This window comes from Acinonyx jubatus, chromosome B2 (genome assembly GCF_027475565.1).
Source record: "Acinonyx jubatus isolate Ajub_Pintada_27869175 chromosome B2, VMU_Ajub_asm_v1.0, whole genome shotgun sequence".
NCBI lineage: Eukaryota > Metazoa > Chordata > Mammalia > Carnivora > Felidae > Acinonyx > Acinonyx jubatus.
This window is the reverse complement of record NC_069385.1, coordinates 115,631,412-115,647,185: the sequence shown is the minus strand read 5'-3', so window position 1 is coordinate 115,647,185 and position 15,774 is coordinate 115,631,412. Positions and strand designations below refer to the sequence as shown.

General features: G+C 45.4%; 1 protein-coding gene across 3 annotated transcripts in view; it reads right to left on the bottom strand.

The window, feature by feature from the left end:
• Window positions 1-15,774, bottom strand: part of SLC26A8 (solute carrier family 26 member 8) — an 83,565-nt gene that overhangs the window by 11,344 nt on the left and 56,447 nt on the right. For 2 of the 3 annotated variants that reach the window (XM_027057899.2, XM_053222897.1), the window contains 8 exons: window positions 15,270-15,417; window positions 13,862-13,975; window positions 8,313-8,390; window positions 5,681-5,776; window positions 4,599-4,705; window positions 4,448-4,517; window positions 3,922-4,014; window positions 3,675-3,806 (listed from right to left, as the gene is read on the bottom strand). In XM_027057899.2, the coding sequence (XP_026913700.1) occupies window positions 3,675-3,806; window positions 3,922-4,014; window positions 4,448-4,517; window positions 4,599-4,705; window positions 5,681-5,776; window positions 8,313-8,390; window positions 13,862-13,975; window positions 15,270-15,417 (838 nt within the window). Of the gene's footprint in view, window positions 1-3,674; window positions 3,807-3,921; window positions 4,015-4,447; window positions 4,518-4,598; window positions 4,706-5,656; window positions 5,777-8,312; window positions 8,391-13,861; window positions 13,976-15,269; window positions 15,418-15,774 lie in introns of all 3 variants that reach the window. The other variant, XM_053222895.1, reaches the window with a different exon arrangement.

The window sequence follows — 15,774 nt, the reverse complement described above, 5'->3', positions numbered from 1 at the left end:
ATCTTTGGTTTATTCCTTCCCCTCATCCCTGGGCTCTAGTTTGTCTTGGTGCCTACTAAGAGTTTGTTTGAAGGGTTTCTTCCATCAGTCCCTCTTCTCAACACTTCCATCTTTCATCAGGCTTCCTTAGGAAGACAGAAATTACTCGCGCGGGCCTATTTTTCCCTTTCACTCCTTTCATCCTAATAGGCCTGGAGAGCCTGCCGTGGCTTAAGGACAGCACCAAGCACCGGGAATACAATGGCAGGGAAGAGGTGAATGCCCACTTTGCAGTCACAGGTAATGACTACGCGTCCCACCTTCTACCTGGGGAGAGGGCACGTGTCCGTTCAAAGCATCAACAACAACAGAGATGGACAAAAACCATGAGGCACTTGCTAGAGTGGTACAGTCTGGGCGATATTGTGCTTATTATATTGCTTATAAAAATTTTTTTTAAATACAAAAATGGGGGAGGCATCTGGGTGGCTCAGTTGGTTAAGCATCTGACTCTTGCTTTTTTTTTTTTTAAACAATTTTTTAAAGTTTTTAAATTTATTTTGAGAGAGAGAGAGAGAGAGAGAGAGAGCAAGTGGGGTAGGGGCAGAGAGAGAGGGGAGAGAATGAATCCCAAGCACACTCTGCATGGTCAGTGCAGAGCCCGATGCAGGGCTCGAACTCAGCAATGGTGAGATCATGACCTGAGCCAAAATCAAGAGTCGGGTGCTTAACTGACTGAGCCACCCAGGCACCCCTAACTGACTCTTGCTTTCGGCTCATGAGCTCGCGATTCGTGGGTTCAAACCCTGCATCAGGCTCTGTGCTGACAGCACGGAGCCTGTCTGGGATTCTCTCCCTCTGCCTGTACCTCCCCCCACTCAAAATAAATAAATACACATTTAAACAAGTACAAAAACATTAAGGTAAAAACCGTACGAGGTAGTATATTTTGCATAACAGAAAAAAAAGTGGTATGCACAGATAATAAGTTACGGTTCAAAGGACAGGGGTGTTCCTTAAGGCTTCAGAGTCACTGAGGCCAGGCCTCTGGAGGACAGGCACAGTGACAGGGAGATGCAAGATCCTTCAGGCAGAAGGAGACCTCTGAGAGCCTCCCTTTTCTCTCCTTCATCCACCCTACACTCTTGTCCTTCAAAGACTTTCATGATCCACTCGTGCCGTGCCTGCCTGAACTTACTTTCCAGGCCAAACCTCTTGCTGTTGAGGACCTCATAGTTGTTTCTACCTCAGCGTCTTTGTTCCAGTCCGTCCGCAGACGGGGAGTCCTCTTTTTTCCTATCTGACCTAAATCCAAATTTCTCTCTCCTGCCTAGCTCAAGCCCATTGCTATCAAGAAGTTGTTTCCTGACTTCTCGAACTCATGCTGATCTCTCTTTAGGATTGTTAAAATCTTTACTTAGAGTTGTTAAAATCTAAAGACACAGTTTTGAACGTGACAGATACTGTGTGGAATGGTTTACTCTCCTACTTCATCAATTTTAAGACGTCCCAGTACTTTCTATATTATCAAGAAAGAAAAGAAATCACTGCAAATTAAACTGTGGCATGCCATCAGCTGTGCACTGAATCCAAATTTCAGAGATGTGAAAAAACATGGAGCATAGGATTGACAAAATACAATAATAGCCGTGTAGGTCACATTAACAGAGAGTCATCTCCCTAGTTTGATTTACAATTCCATGAACTGGGGCGCCTGGCTAGCTCAGTGAGTGGAGTGTGCAACTCTCGATCTCGGGGTTGTGAGTTCGAGCCCCATGTTGGGTGCACAGATCACTCAAAAATAAAATCTTTTAAAAAAATTTCATGAATGGCTACAAAATAACTCTCCGAGTGGGTGCAGAGATGAAACAAAGTTGTCCATGAACTGATCAATCTTAAAGTGGATGGTGGGTACACAGAGGCTCATACTTGTGTCTACTTTTGTCAATGTTTTGAAGGACAAATGTCCTTTTTAAAAAAGGACAACCTGGGGGTGCCTGGGTGGCTCCATCGGTTGAGCGTCCAACTCTTGATTTTGGCTCAGGTCATGATCTCACAGTTCGTGAGTTCCAGCCCCGCGTCGGGCTCTGCACTGACCGTGCAGAGCTTGCTTTGAATTCTCTGTCTCCCTTTCTCTCTGCCCCTTCCCTGCTCACGCTCACTCTCTCTTTCTCTCTCTCAAAGTAAACAAACATTAAAACAATTAAAAATGAATGAATGAATAAATAAATAAATAAATAAAATTAAAAAGGGCAGCCTGGATGAACCTTGAGGACATTATACTAAGTGAAGTAAGCCAGTCACAAAAAGGCAAATACCGTATGATTCCACTTAATGAGGTATCTGGAACAGTCAAATTCATAGAGACAGAAGGTAGAGCGGTGGTAGCCAGGGGCTGGGCAGGGGGTGGGGGGCGGGGAGGAGGAAACGGGGAGCTCTTGTTTAACGGGTACAGAGCTCCAGTTTTGCAAGATGAAAAAATTCTGGAGGTAGGTGGTAGTGATGCTTACACAACAATGGGAATATATTTAACACTACTGACTGTACACTTAAAAATAGTTACCATGGTAAGTTTTATGTTATATGTCTTTTTGCCACAAGAAAAAAGAAAAAGAAAACAGAGCTACTTAAGGGCAGAGACCCTTAAAATTCATTTTCTTTTTTCATTGCATCACAGTTCTGGGCACAGGGTAGAAACTCAAATGCTTTGTGATCCTATTCTGCTCTGAAGTGTATTTGCTGATGTCCTGTAAACATCCTCTACAATGCCCAGTGCAGTGTGGATACTGAACAAAAATTTGACACAGTGTTAATTTCATCCTCTTGGCAGGAAAGTTGGTGTTTTCAGGGAGTTCAGTAGAGCCTACACTCCACTAGGGTGTATGGGAAGGAGAGTGGGTGCTTGGCGTTTGGAAGGGCCAACATGAGGAGGGGGACAGGAGATGTTTGTGGTGGGGGAGTAAATGTGTGTGTGTGTGTGTGTGTGTGTGTGTGTGTAGATAGAGCTGCCCCTCCAGGGTATAAGTATAGGCTGGGTGAAAGGCCCCCAAAGCTAGAAATGAGCAGCCCTGCTGAGGGGAAAGGAAATAAATATTAGATGAAGGGAATTAATTTAATTTAGATCAAGTCTGAATTGGAAATAATGAGCACTTTATAATTCATCAGCCAAAATAGCCTTCAGATGGTGTGAAGTTTCCATCTTCGCTTACCCACCCTCCACCCCCCACCACCATTTCCTCGGTCACAGGCAGACATCAGGAGACCCTGGCATGTCCTTGAGAACGGCAGCCACCTTAACTCTGCTGCTTTTGTTGGAACTGGAAAACAATCTTTCAGCCCCTTGTTTTCAGAAATCGAAAGCCAGGCAGGTGAAAGTCAGGGAAATAGGTATAACTAGGGTATTACCGTCCATCTCAGTAGGCAAACTGTGCTCTCTGTGCTCAGGTCAGTCACTGGCCATTGAGTAGCGACCCAAACATCTCCTCCTACCTACTAAGGTCAAGATCTACATCTCAAAAGGGGACCGTGCCTTCATTGCTGGGTAGAAATCTCTGATTTCCAGTTACCCATGGTCCATCTAAGAGTCAAAGCCCCTGAGGGGGTTTTGATTTTCTTTCCTTACTTCTTCTTCAACTACCAGTGCACTTCTTTATAAAATGTGGAGAAAAATGCAGAAAGGAAAGGAGGTTTCCAACCCTGGGTGGTGGCTCCTGTTCGTCACAGTTGCAGAAACACTGACAGATCTTTCCTTCCTGTGAGCTGTCTTCATTTTGATTAAACAGGTGGAACACTTCTTCTTCTTTAAGAGGCACCCCTACCATTTCAACCTGAGAGATGTAAGAGAGAGGCCAGATGGTGAGTGGGGGAAGGAAGAGGGGGTGTCCCTGGGGAGGGGGCGGGGGAGGGGAGCAGGTGGAGAAAGGCAGGGGAGGAAGCCACCACCTCTTTTAATAGCTTGTGCTTTAGCTGATCAACATTGACGAATGTAATGGAGTTGCGGCACTGGAAGATTTTCACCCCAGGAATGTTTTTAACCTGCAAGACAAATGTGAAGTGGAGGGAAACTTCTCAGCTCTTTTGTGGAATAAGAAAGCATCTCTAGAACTCCCTAGAGAATCTGGATTCTTCTTCCTAAGAAGCCAGGATTAGCAAATTCTCCCCTGTCATTTTCACCCCCTGCTTTTCCTGCTTTCTTCTCCGCCTTCCATTTGTTCTTTTCTTTTTCTTGGCCTTCCCCACCGCCCCTCCCCACCAAGGACATGATCCTTAACTGGCTGCAGCACTCTGAGGATTTACCTACTTAAGTTCCCCACCTCCACTGTCCTGCATCACTTTCCCCGCCTCTGCAAACATGTGTCCGTAGGTTAGCAAACAACAACAGCAAAGGGATTGTTGTAGAAAAACCAAGCAGCAGGCCTGGTCCAGACCATCCTTTGGGCAAAGGAACGGGACTGATCTGGGATCTTACCTCCCGATAGTCATTGAAGCTTCTATAGATGTTGGTGTTAGGGATCTGACCCAGGAGGGAAATCTTAGTTCTGAAAGGAAACATATGTGCTTTCAGGTCATAGTTGCCTTACCTCGCCACAGCCAGCCTCCTACCACCTGAGACAAAGTACCTGTGTGACCGAACAGCGATGATGAAGAAGGCAAAGGCTAGTGAAGCGAGTAGTCCCACATCCAGTCCCAGGAAAATTGCAGATACGAAAGTAACCATCCAGATAATCTTATGGAGAAGTGGGGGGAAGGAAGAAGGGGAAGGGAAGACCATGACCATAAGCACAAGTGGGAAGATCAGTTGTATCTCTCAACCCATCTTCTCCTTCCCGCTCCCTCCCGAAACCCAGGGTGCAGAGAACAAACTGCACAGCCCTCTGGGCCGTCGCCTTCACAAATAGTAGTTGCTATTTTAAGACCTTTTGTGGCTATTGGGAATCTTTAACATCCTTTTTGGCCCCTTACCTCACCACCTTCTCCATCGCTCTCAGCAAGCCACTTGACTTTCATCTTCATAGTGTGGATAGGCTAAAACTCCCTTGAATATTTGCTCCCCACCCCCCCCCCCCCCGCCACCTGCTACTTGTTAGTTACTGTCCCCATGTCATTCTCCCTCCCTGTCTCCAGTCCTGCTGGAAGGGCTACCCCTCTTCCTAGAAGTGGTACCTGTGCACTGGACCACATACCCTCTTAGCTCCCCAGGGACCTGGATCCGAAAACTACCCCCTTTCATTTCTCTTTGCCTCTATGGGGTTCCTCTCTTTTCATCGTATTATATCCCCCATATTTTATTTTTTGCTGTTTCCCCTTTGTGTCCCCAGTTTTGTGCTCTAGATGGGAGCAGGGTTCTCCAGCAGCTCTGCCTCTCAAGACACCGCCTTCTCATAGCAGGATCTGTCTCTCCTATCCTGGCACGCAATCACACTGACTGGATTAAAAGTCGTTCGACTACTTAATGTGTGGCAAACCCTTTTTACTAGATTCATACCTAACTGTGGCCACTTCTGTCCTTTTCATTTAATTTTGCATAGTTGGAATGACACTTCAGCATTCCATGCACCCATTTTTTCTTTTTTTAGGCTCGAGTATCGGATGTCGAAGAATTGCTAGAGTACTTCACCCTGATCTCTTTGTTTGTTCTCGCGCCCTTTTTCTGACCTTCCCCCCTGTCCTTCCCTACCTCAGCCAGCGCATCTGTACTCACACAGTCATACTGGTTCTGCCTCCACAGATTGGGTACGTTGTAAATGGTTTCAAGGTAGGGGAAGATGTTGCTCAGAATAATACCAGCCAGCACAGCCTGCGGGGGGCGGGGGGGGGCGGGGGGGAAGGTAAGCCCTGTTTCATTTTCCCTTTGGAGAAAATTTGGGGTGGGGAGGGGTGGGGGTGGGGAGGTAAAACTCCCAAATCTTCACAAAGGTACCACAAAAAGTCACCCTTGCCACTCAGAAATGTAAAAAATCACCAGGACCTCAAAGCAGAATCTGGGGGCACCTGGGTGGCAAGTCGATTAAGCATCTGACTTCGGCTCCACAGTTTATGGGGTTGGGCCCTGTGTGGGGGGCTCGGGGCTGACAGCTCGGAGCCTGGAGCCTGCTTCAGATTCTGTGTCTCCCTCTTTCTCTCTCCCCCTCCCCCGTTTGTGCTCTCTCTTTCCCTCACTCAAAAATAAACAAACATTAAAAAATGATAAATAAAAATAAAAGATAAAGCAGACTCTCACCTACTCTAAGAAACATTTTCTTGTTTTCATGAAGTCCCTGCATGAGGGTCACATTTCTCAGCCTTTTTCTAGCTATCTCTTCTGTATATGCTCTGCCTGGGCATTAGACTGATCCTGCCACCAGGAATGGCAGGTTACTCTGGTTTTCTGAGGTGGCTTGGTGACCAGTGGGCTCGGAAGGTCAGCAGAGGAGGGAAGGGCAAGGATGAAGTCAGAAGGAATCACTTCTCTCCTATCTTCATCCTCAGTCAAGAATCTCCACATGCTCTGCGCATTGCAGGAAGATGCGGTGGGAAGGGAAAGAAACTCAACCTCACGAGGTTCTTGCAAGAAGAGTAGGGAGTGTGAAGAAGAAACAAATCCTTTCACAAAGTCATACACAATAAAAATTTTGCCTTTCTGAATGTGAACCTTCACACTGTGTTGGTCCCCTTGCCGACCCGTTGAGATCCTGGCCAGGATGCCCCAGCAATTACTCCAATAAGGATTTTGTAACAAGGGGTCCATAATCTCTCAAGGATGAAGGGCTCATTCATAGTTGAATACTCACAGAGCCCCATTATTAAAGCTATTCAGATAGCCCACTGATCAGATGGTGTTCACATTTTCCCACCCAGAAAATGGTATAAAAATAATGTGACATAGCATGGTTAGCCCAAAGCAAGGGCTGTTCTGTCTCTAAAGTATTGATAATAAAGGAGTGTCCTTAGTGGATTCTGACAGATTTTTAGCCTTTTTTTAAAAATGTTTATTTATTTTTGAGAGAGAGAGAAAGAGAGGGAGAGAGGCAGAGAGAGAGACAGAGGATCCAAAGTGGGCTCTTCGCCAACAGCAGAGAGCCCCGTGTGGGGCTCGAACGCATAAACTGTGAGATCGTGACCTGAGCCAGAGTCGGACACTTAACTGACTGAGCCACCCAGGGGGGACCCCCTGACAGATTTTTATATGTTTGCAATTTTTAAAAATTCTGATTCTTCCAGCTGTAGAGAAAAAAAAAAAATCACCGTTCAGAGTAAATTAGTGAGTGGCCCTCCGAAGACAGACTTTCAGAGTGATGGCACCAAAGGTGCTATGTAAACTAAATTCTGGAGATGACTTCTGCTGGGCATCAGAAGACAGCTTGTGTGATGAACACAAGCTTGATCCCACCTTCTGTGCATAGATCCTGGGGCTGGGCTCCAAGGTCTCCGAATCACAAGAGCAGAAGGCAGCAACAGCCTTGAGGCAGTCCTGCTCTTCAGAAACCTGACTATTCACCGGGCAGGATGGAGATATTCAAAAGGATGGGGCTAACATTTACCACCACTCCGGCTTCAGGGATGGCCACCTCACTGTGTCACCAAGCTGCTACCCCAGTAATGAAACCTCCTTCCTTCCACCTCCCTCAGCACTATCTAAAAATGGCTAACGGGAACATTAAGGAAATTTAAAAGGAAGTCATGGTGACTGAGCAGTGATCTATATGGTGACAGAGAACAAATTGATTATAGCCAATAATTAATGCACCTCTAAATGCAAGGTCATCAGTCTCTCACAAAGGGAAGAAATGGCACAGAAGTATAGAAGTGCACAGAGGTGGCTTTGCTGAGCAGAGTTAAAACTCAACTTTCAGACCCCTGCTTTCTAGTGTTGTGAACCAACCACAAGGCAGAGAGACTGTCACAGGGCAACTGAGTTCATATGAATGCAGAACAAGGCCTTCTGGAAACGGCTCGGGAAACAGATGGCATGCATACACAATGAGTTTCCAAGCCTGAGTCGGTGAGGGGCGTTCTGGCATCTGAAGTCTATTTTGGTCATCTTTAACTGAATCTTTACTTATACAGCTTACTTTCTAGCGTAAGCCATAAAATGAAGGTCAGCGAAAATGAGAATAATTATATTATCTAATATTTCTTGAGCATGTATGACTAGCTCAACACCATTCTGTTTATATTAGAAATATTATCTTATTTACTCACCACTCCTGTGAAGTGGTTGCTATTAATTTAAAGGCAAAGGATGAGAGATAGGGTGGGGCGACCGCTGGGAACAAGGTGAATGCCCCACCAAGACGCAGTGGGGAGATCTGGTCTTTTCGCTACTCCACGTTCTTTATATCAGTTCTACTTACATTTGGCAGTTCGTAGAAAAAGGGTCCCACTTTGACCATCAGGAGCAACATCACACCAGCGCCTACCAGAGATGCAAACTGAGGAGACAGAGCCAGTTGGAGAGAGACCATCGGGAACGTATTGGTCCCTGTCTGCAACTGATGCCTTATGCATGGTGAGAAGCGTGTCATTTTTTGCTTAAAAGGAGTTGAATGTCACCATCCAGCACAAGTGCATTTTCACTGAACTGATATTTTCAGGTCTTGTCAAAGTGCTAAACACATACTAGGTACTCAATCAATATTTGTCGAATGAATGCGTGAATGCTTTCTGCAAAGTGCCAAGCTGTCTCAGGTATTTGGATCTTTATTGCCATAGCATTGTGCTGTGCATCTGGAGTCTCCTAAAGTCCGGCTTGCCTTCCCTCACAACTTTAACTCCTCCTGGAACAGTCTAGAAAAGCCTTAGTAGACTCGTCACTTCAGCCCTAAAATCCCAACCAGTCCACTTTTCATGTCAGTAAATATCTCCCTCCTCGCTCTCCTGTTTGGAGCTTGGATAGCTTCCCATTTAACAGTTTCAGTGGTGTTTCATTTTTTAAAAATGTTGATTTATTTATATTGAGACGGGGGGAGGGGCAGAGAGAGGGAGAGAGGGAGAGAGAGAATCCCAAGCAGGCTCCGTGCTATCGGTTCAGGGTCCAATATGGGGCCTGATCCCACGAACGGTGAGATCATGACCTGAGCCGAAATCAAGAGTCAGACACTTAAGCCACGGAGCCATCCAGGCGCCCCTCGGTAGCGTTTTATCTTAAAAATGCAACGATAATCATTTCTGATTTCCCTACTTCAGTTTTTCTCTGCTTCATTGCCATAAAAAGGGGTACAAATGTGAGCCAGGGCTGCAAATAGCAGCTCTGGGTCCTACGCTGGCTGGGTTGATGACTCTGGGCTCAGCGTTGCTTGGCAAGCAGTGGTTCTGATTGGCAGATACAGAGAGCAAGCTAAGTTACGGTCTCAAGGCTCTCTGGACATAGTCTTGAACTCAATACATCCTCTATGGGTACGTTTCCATTGGTTAAGCCCCTAAAAATAAAAACTGATGGAAAGCAGTATAATCTCCCACTGCACTGGGGGATGTGTGTGTGGGAGAATAAAACTAACCACAAATCAGAACAATGGCATATACAAGCAGGAGCTGAGGGAGTCCCTCAAAGCTAAACTATTAAGTGACTGTTCAGCAGTGATTCTCCCGTTTTTCTCTTTATTTCTTAGGTGTGAAAAAAAAGGAAAAAAGAAAAACCCTTCCTACTGGATTCCCTCTCACTGCGCACTGCAATTTGCATATAAATGCACCACTGAAACTAACAGCGATGAAATCAATTTCCGACTTCCTTCTTTCCCCGTCCCAGCTGCTTCATAGTTGACACCAGGTGATGGGGATTTAGGAAAATGGACCACTACAACAGAAAGTCAGGAAGTCCTAAGGGCAAGCATTTTATACCCCGTGGAACTGAAACAAGTAACTGAGGCCATAAACTCCTTCAGCCAATGTACACATCAACCTGCTGTTGGATCTAATCTAAGGGTCTTGCTTTAGGTGGTCTTTGTTGGCTCTATAGAAAAACTACTTCGATCAGCACAGGAAAATACATCAGGACTTCCTATCACTTCTTCTTTGTTGGTGTGTTGTTTTGTGTTTTGCGTCCCTGTCCCTGGGTCGGCTCGACCTACCACTTCTTTTCTCCAAATTCTTCTGATTTAAAGAAACAAAGACATGCAGATGCTAATATAAGCTGCATTAAACCTAGATTTAAATGAGTACAGGGGTGGGTGCCTGGCTGGCTCAGTCAGAAGAGCATGTGACTCTTAATCTTGGGGTTGTGAGTTCAGCTCCATGCGGGGTGAAGAGTTACTTAACTAAACAAAACTTAAAAAAAAAAATAAATAAATGAGTACAAACTGGACAGTGAATCCCATAAAATTTGCGGCTGAGACAGGGTTGGGAGGTCTGCCCATAACTGTGTGTCTCCCGGGCTGTGCACACAAAAGGAGTGGGCTTTGGGACCACAGGGCAATCCTCGGTGGCATTGTGCCTTAGGAGGATGCTTGATGGCTCTCCGAATCTCAGCCTCTGTGTCTGAACAGGGTCTACAGACAGCAAACATGGAGAAGTTTACAACTCGTGCATATTTTGCTATTCCGTTCTCATTTCCATCACTTTCCCAGGCTTTCTTGAAGAAAAACGGGGACTCTGCCTTCTCTTTGGGAATTCAAGGCAATGTGAGTTCCCATAAGCCACAGTCACTGTGGACATGCAGACCCTCAGACACCAATTACTTCATACATAGTGGGTTCCATGAAGCAGAAGTGTTGTAGATTGCCAAGCACTGGCCGGGGCCCTAGGGAGCTAGGGTAGAAGCTGTGATTTTTGAACCTCTTAAGTGACAGGCACTATGATAGGCACTATTGTCACCTAATTTAATTCTCATAACCGAAAACTTATCTTTATTCCCATTTTCCAAATGAGGACTAGAGCCTCAAAAAGCAAAAGTCCAAGGTCACACACACATCTAGGAACCACTGAGTTAGGATTCAATCTACCTGACCGGCTGACTCTGAAACCTAGGCTCTCTCCACTGTCCGGTTTGCTCCCTCTAAAAAGAATACAACACATATCTTTCTTTTATAATCTTTCTATTCTTTTTTAATTAAAAAAATGTTTTATTTATTTGGCAGGGGGCGAGGGGGGAGGGCAGAGAGAGGGGGAGACACAGAATCTAAAGCAGGCTCCAGGCTCTGAGCTGTCAGCACAGAGCCTGACTTGGAGCTCGAACTCACGAACCATGAGATCCTCACCTGAGCCTAAGCCAGACAATTAACTGACTGAGCCACCCAGGCACCCCTCTATCTTTCATAATAATTAATTTTTTAAGCAGTTCTGAGAGTCTGGGGACATGGGAAGACAGCCAGTCCTTGGAAAGCAGGGAATAAGGAAAGGAACCCAGTTGTGGAGAACAGAGAAACCCAGTGGTTAGAACTAGATGAGCCAGAAGACAGAGTGGGGGATAGTCCATCTGGCCATGGGTCTGGGGCTCTTCACATCCTCTCTGTCATGGCCTGCCAACATGGCAGGCCCAGGCTGTGGCAGCAAGAGTCAATAGGTTTTGCTGCAACCAGTGAAGGCCAGTGGGTTCTAGGCAAGGAGAATTATGAAATCCAGGTTTCACAGTTTGTATTTGTGCCAGATTAAAACAAAATAATAAAGTGGCCCTTGGTGGCAGGTCAGGTCTGAGAGGTACACAGGCAGCCCCTTGCTTCTCTTTCCTATAGTCCTGAGGAACTTTGAAGAAGCAAGGGTGTTCTCAGGCAAAGTGACTCAAAAATCCCCCGAGAGAAGAGATAGAGAGAGCATCGGCCGCTGTGAGATGAAGAAGACAAAATGAATCTCAGGGGCCTCTGCTTGTCCAAGTCAGAAGGGTGGAGGCTGGGTAGCTCCAATGCCTCCAGGGCTGGGGGCCAGCAGCGTTCTCTGCTTAAACTGGCGATTTACCCGATTTACCAGGCTCTCAGGGAAGGACTTAACCAGCATTCCTAGAAGAATGCCCCAACGTGAAGTGTCACAGCCCCGCAGGGACATATCATTGGTAGGGGAATGTGCTGCACAGGAGAACAGTGTAGCAGCAGAAAACAGAATGAGAGCCACAGGCTGCCTTTGAAGCAGGCACTTTGTCTGACAGGCTAAAGGCAACTCTGAGGCTGAACTGAAGCCCTTCTTCCTTCCAGCTATCTCTACATCTCCTAACCCTCTTTCAATAATCCATGAAAATCCACTTCCTCCCTCATTCTCCTTCTTGTAATATTTATGGCACTTTTTATTTATGAGGCTTATTCTGCACTTAATGTTACTTGCCGTGTGATTTAATTTTTTCCACCTGTGTGCCTTTTATTCTCCCCAAATGTATGTCATGCTTATATACCAAATAAACGAAGCATGTTGTCAAAGTTAGTGGGGACTGGGGCGCCTGGGTGGCTCAGTCGGTTGAGCGTCCGACTTCGGCTCAGGTCATGATCTCGCGGTCTATGAGTTCGAGCCCCCCGTCGGGCTCTGTGCTGACAGCTCAGAGCCTGGAGCCTGCTTCAGATTCTGTGTCTCCCTCTCTCTCTCTGCCCCTCCCCCACTCATGCTTTGTCTCTTTCTCTCTCTCTCTCTCTCTCTCTCTCTCTCTGTCAAAAATAAATAAACCTTAAAAAGTTAGTGGGGACTAATATCTGGGAACACCATTTCTACTTCTTATCATGAAATCCTCTCGTATGGATGTCAATGTTTTTGTACACTTGCACAGAATATTCTTCTTTTCTCCATAGCCCAAGTTCCTTCTTTCCATCAAACGGGAGTGGAAAAGAGGTATACCTTCAAGGCCAGCATGTCTGGCAGAAGCTTTATGACAAAACTCAGTCCACGTGAAGTGATAGGACACGATCTTACTCTAGACCCAAGATCCCGCCCCTTCTGACTTTTATTGGCTTTCACCTTATATTTCACCTCTATTTACCTATGGACTGGGACACTTTGTCTTCCCCCCCACCCCAATGCAAATTTAGTGTCCATTCGTCTGACACTTCCGTTTCTGACCATCGCTGTACCTTTCTACCACATGTCTGTGGCCTAAGCTTCTTGTTGACCTCTGTTGTTATTTCTCTGCCTTCTGAGTCCTAACCCATTCCCTGGGCTTACTCCAGTTTTGATTCTGAGAGTTCTTTGACATTTCATCATGCTACATAGCTGAGCTGGGACATATCCCATGTTGTAGAGCTGGAACTTTAATCTAGTTAGTTCAGAACCCGTGAACATTGGACTTATAAAATATCATGCCTGCAATTAGACAGAGTTCACCTTTAGAGCCTTCTCGGCTGGCATTCTCCCTCTCACTCTTCTTCTCCCTCTCCCTCTCCCCTCCGCCCCACACGTTTAGTTTACTAATTCGGAGCACCTGAAGAAAATCTGACTTGGATAATTTTCTCATATTCAAAGGCAGAACGGTCATAAAGTCTCTAGGCTCATCTAGACAAAGGCCTTACTCTCTCTCATGAAAGGCTCTTGTCATGCCCCTTGAGGAAGCTAGGGAAGTTTCTAGTTCTGGAGCTAGGATGGGGAGAGTTGTATTATTACTTCCCCAGACTAGGACCGGGAATATACCCTTCCATAGAAAGCAATGTTAATAGGTGATGGTTAGTTTACCTGAAATACTATTCTTTGGGGGTATGCTACATGGAAAATAGGTTTCTACAGACTAATCCATAGAAACCACTAAAATAAAATAATATTTCTATAGAAAATGACTTTCAAGTTCAACATTGACAAATTGCTTTTAAGACAAAAAAAAAAAAAAATCTAAGCAAAAAATTAGGCAAGTGTGAAATCCAGGTTCCTCCAAGAGATCTTGCCTAACAAACATAACATTAAAGCAGCAACATGATTAAACTAAGAAAATCCCCTTCTGGGAATATACATGTGAATAGATATAAATATGCTTTTATATTAGGAAGAAGATTCTATTTCAACATACCTGTTGTCTTCCTCCAGACTTATCTTGGATAATAGTCCTGACAACAGCACCAGTAAACACGCAAGATCTGAAAAATGAGCTGACGACATTGCAGAGGCCGATGGCTATTAAGTCCTGGAAAGACATGGCAAACGTGTTAGGCCCGCTGTTTGTTGAAGAAGGCAGACTTGGGTTTGAGCTAAAGACACACCGTCCATTTCCTATGTACGAAGACAGGATTGTTTACTTCACTTCAAACAACACAGAAATATTCCGTTTTTAAAAAAATGTTTATTTTTGAGAGAGACAGTGTGAAAGAGCACGAGCGGGGGAGGGGTAGAGAGAGGGAAGGACACAGAATGTGAAGCAGGCTCCAGGCTCTGAGCTGTCAGAGTGGCACCGAACATGGGGTTCCACCTTGCCAACTGCGGGATCATGACCTGAGCTGAAGTCAGACGCTTAACCGGCTGTGCCACGCAGGCGCCCCGGAAATACTCTTACAAAGAACAAAAGGATGGCAAATCTGATTTCCGGATTAACTTGAATCTTCATTTTAGCTACCCATCCTAAGAAAAGCACTTTTTCAAAGTGAGAAATGAAATTTTTGTCTTATTATTCCCTTTCACTGGGACTTCGGATGACAGGAGGAAACATAATACTAATTTTTCTCCCTTCCTTCCATACTATCTTAAAATCAAAGTGGGACAACTCTTTCTTCCACATTTCTCTTTTGAGTTCTAGGAAAAGGGCCAAACTCAGAATAGTTGGGAGATAAAACAAAAAAAAAAAAAAACCACACACACCAAGGACTGTTTCTGGGAGACCAATTTAATTATGCTAGTAGCCTGGCTTTGATATTCCCTAGGATTTCTTATCGCACCTCGGTATGTGGTTGACTCCTAAGAACTTGGAAAGGAGGATGAAATTAAGAGGAGAGGAATTCTGCTAGCTTAACAACATGATGCCATATGTTATCTTCTTGCCTCCCCACACCATAGCTGTTCTGGGCGAATAACACTCATGTTAATTTAAGTGGCTTCAAAGTTAAGTGTGCCATGCTTCTCAAAAATCCTTTGGTAATTATAATTCAAATTTTGGTCTCACTGACTCTCTAGTTACAAAAGAATGCAGTCTTGGGGCACCTGGGTGGCTCAGTCTGTTAAGTGGTTAAGCTAAGCATCAGACTTTGGCTTAGGTCATGATCTCACGGTTCATGGATTCGAGCCCCACATGGGGGCAGGGGGCTCAGAGCCTGGAGCCTGTTTCGGATTCTGTGTCTCCCTCTCTCTCTGCCCCTCCCCCACTCATGCTCTGTCTCTCTCAAAGATAAACATTAAAAAAAATTCAATCTTCATGTTGACAGGAGGCTCAGATTGGAGAACAAAGACTTAAGGGTCAGAGGAAATAACAGAAATGCCTCTCATCTCACCTGGTTGGAATTAACACGGTAGTTATGGCGACTGGCAACCTTCTTGCCCACAAATACCAGCAGAGAGGAGCTCACTAAAGCTAAGGAGAAGGCTTCTAAAATTAATTCAGGAAGAATGTTCAAATCTGGCATCACAGGAAACAGGAAGCTGGAATAAAATGGTGGAATTATTCCTAGAAAGCAGGAACCATTTATTGGCTCCTTCCCCACTCCAGCCTTATCATGTGGGGCAGGCAGGCCTGACCCTTTTTTGAAAATAACAATAAGAGGGGCGCCGGGCTGGCTCAGTGAGTTGAGCGTCTTCGGCCTCTTAATTTCGGCTCAGATCATGATCTCAGGGTTGTGAGATGGAGCCCTGCGTTGGGCTCCGTGCTGAGCCTGCAGCCCGCTTAAGATTCTCCCTCTCTCTCTGCCCCTCCCCTGCTGGCATGCACGCACTGTCTCTCTCAAAAAAAAAAAAAAAAAAAAGTAATAACAACAAAAGATAGAAGAGTACTGAGGCAGC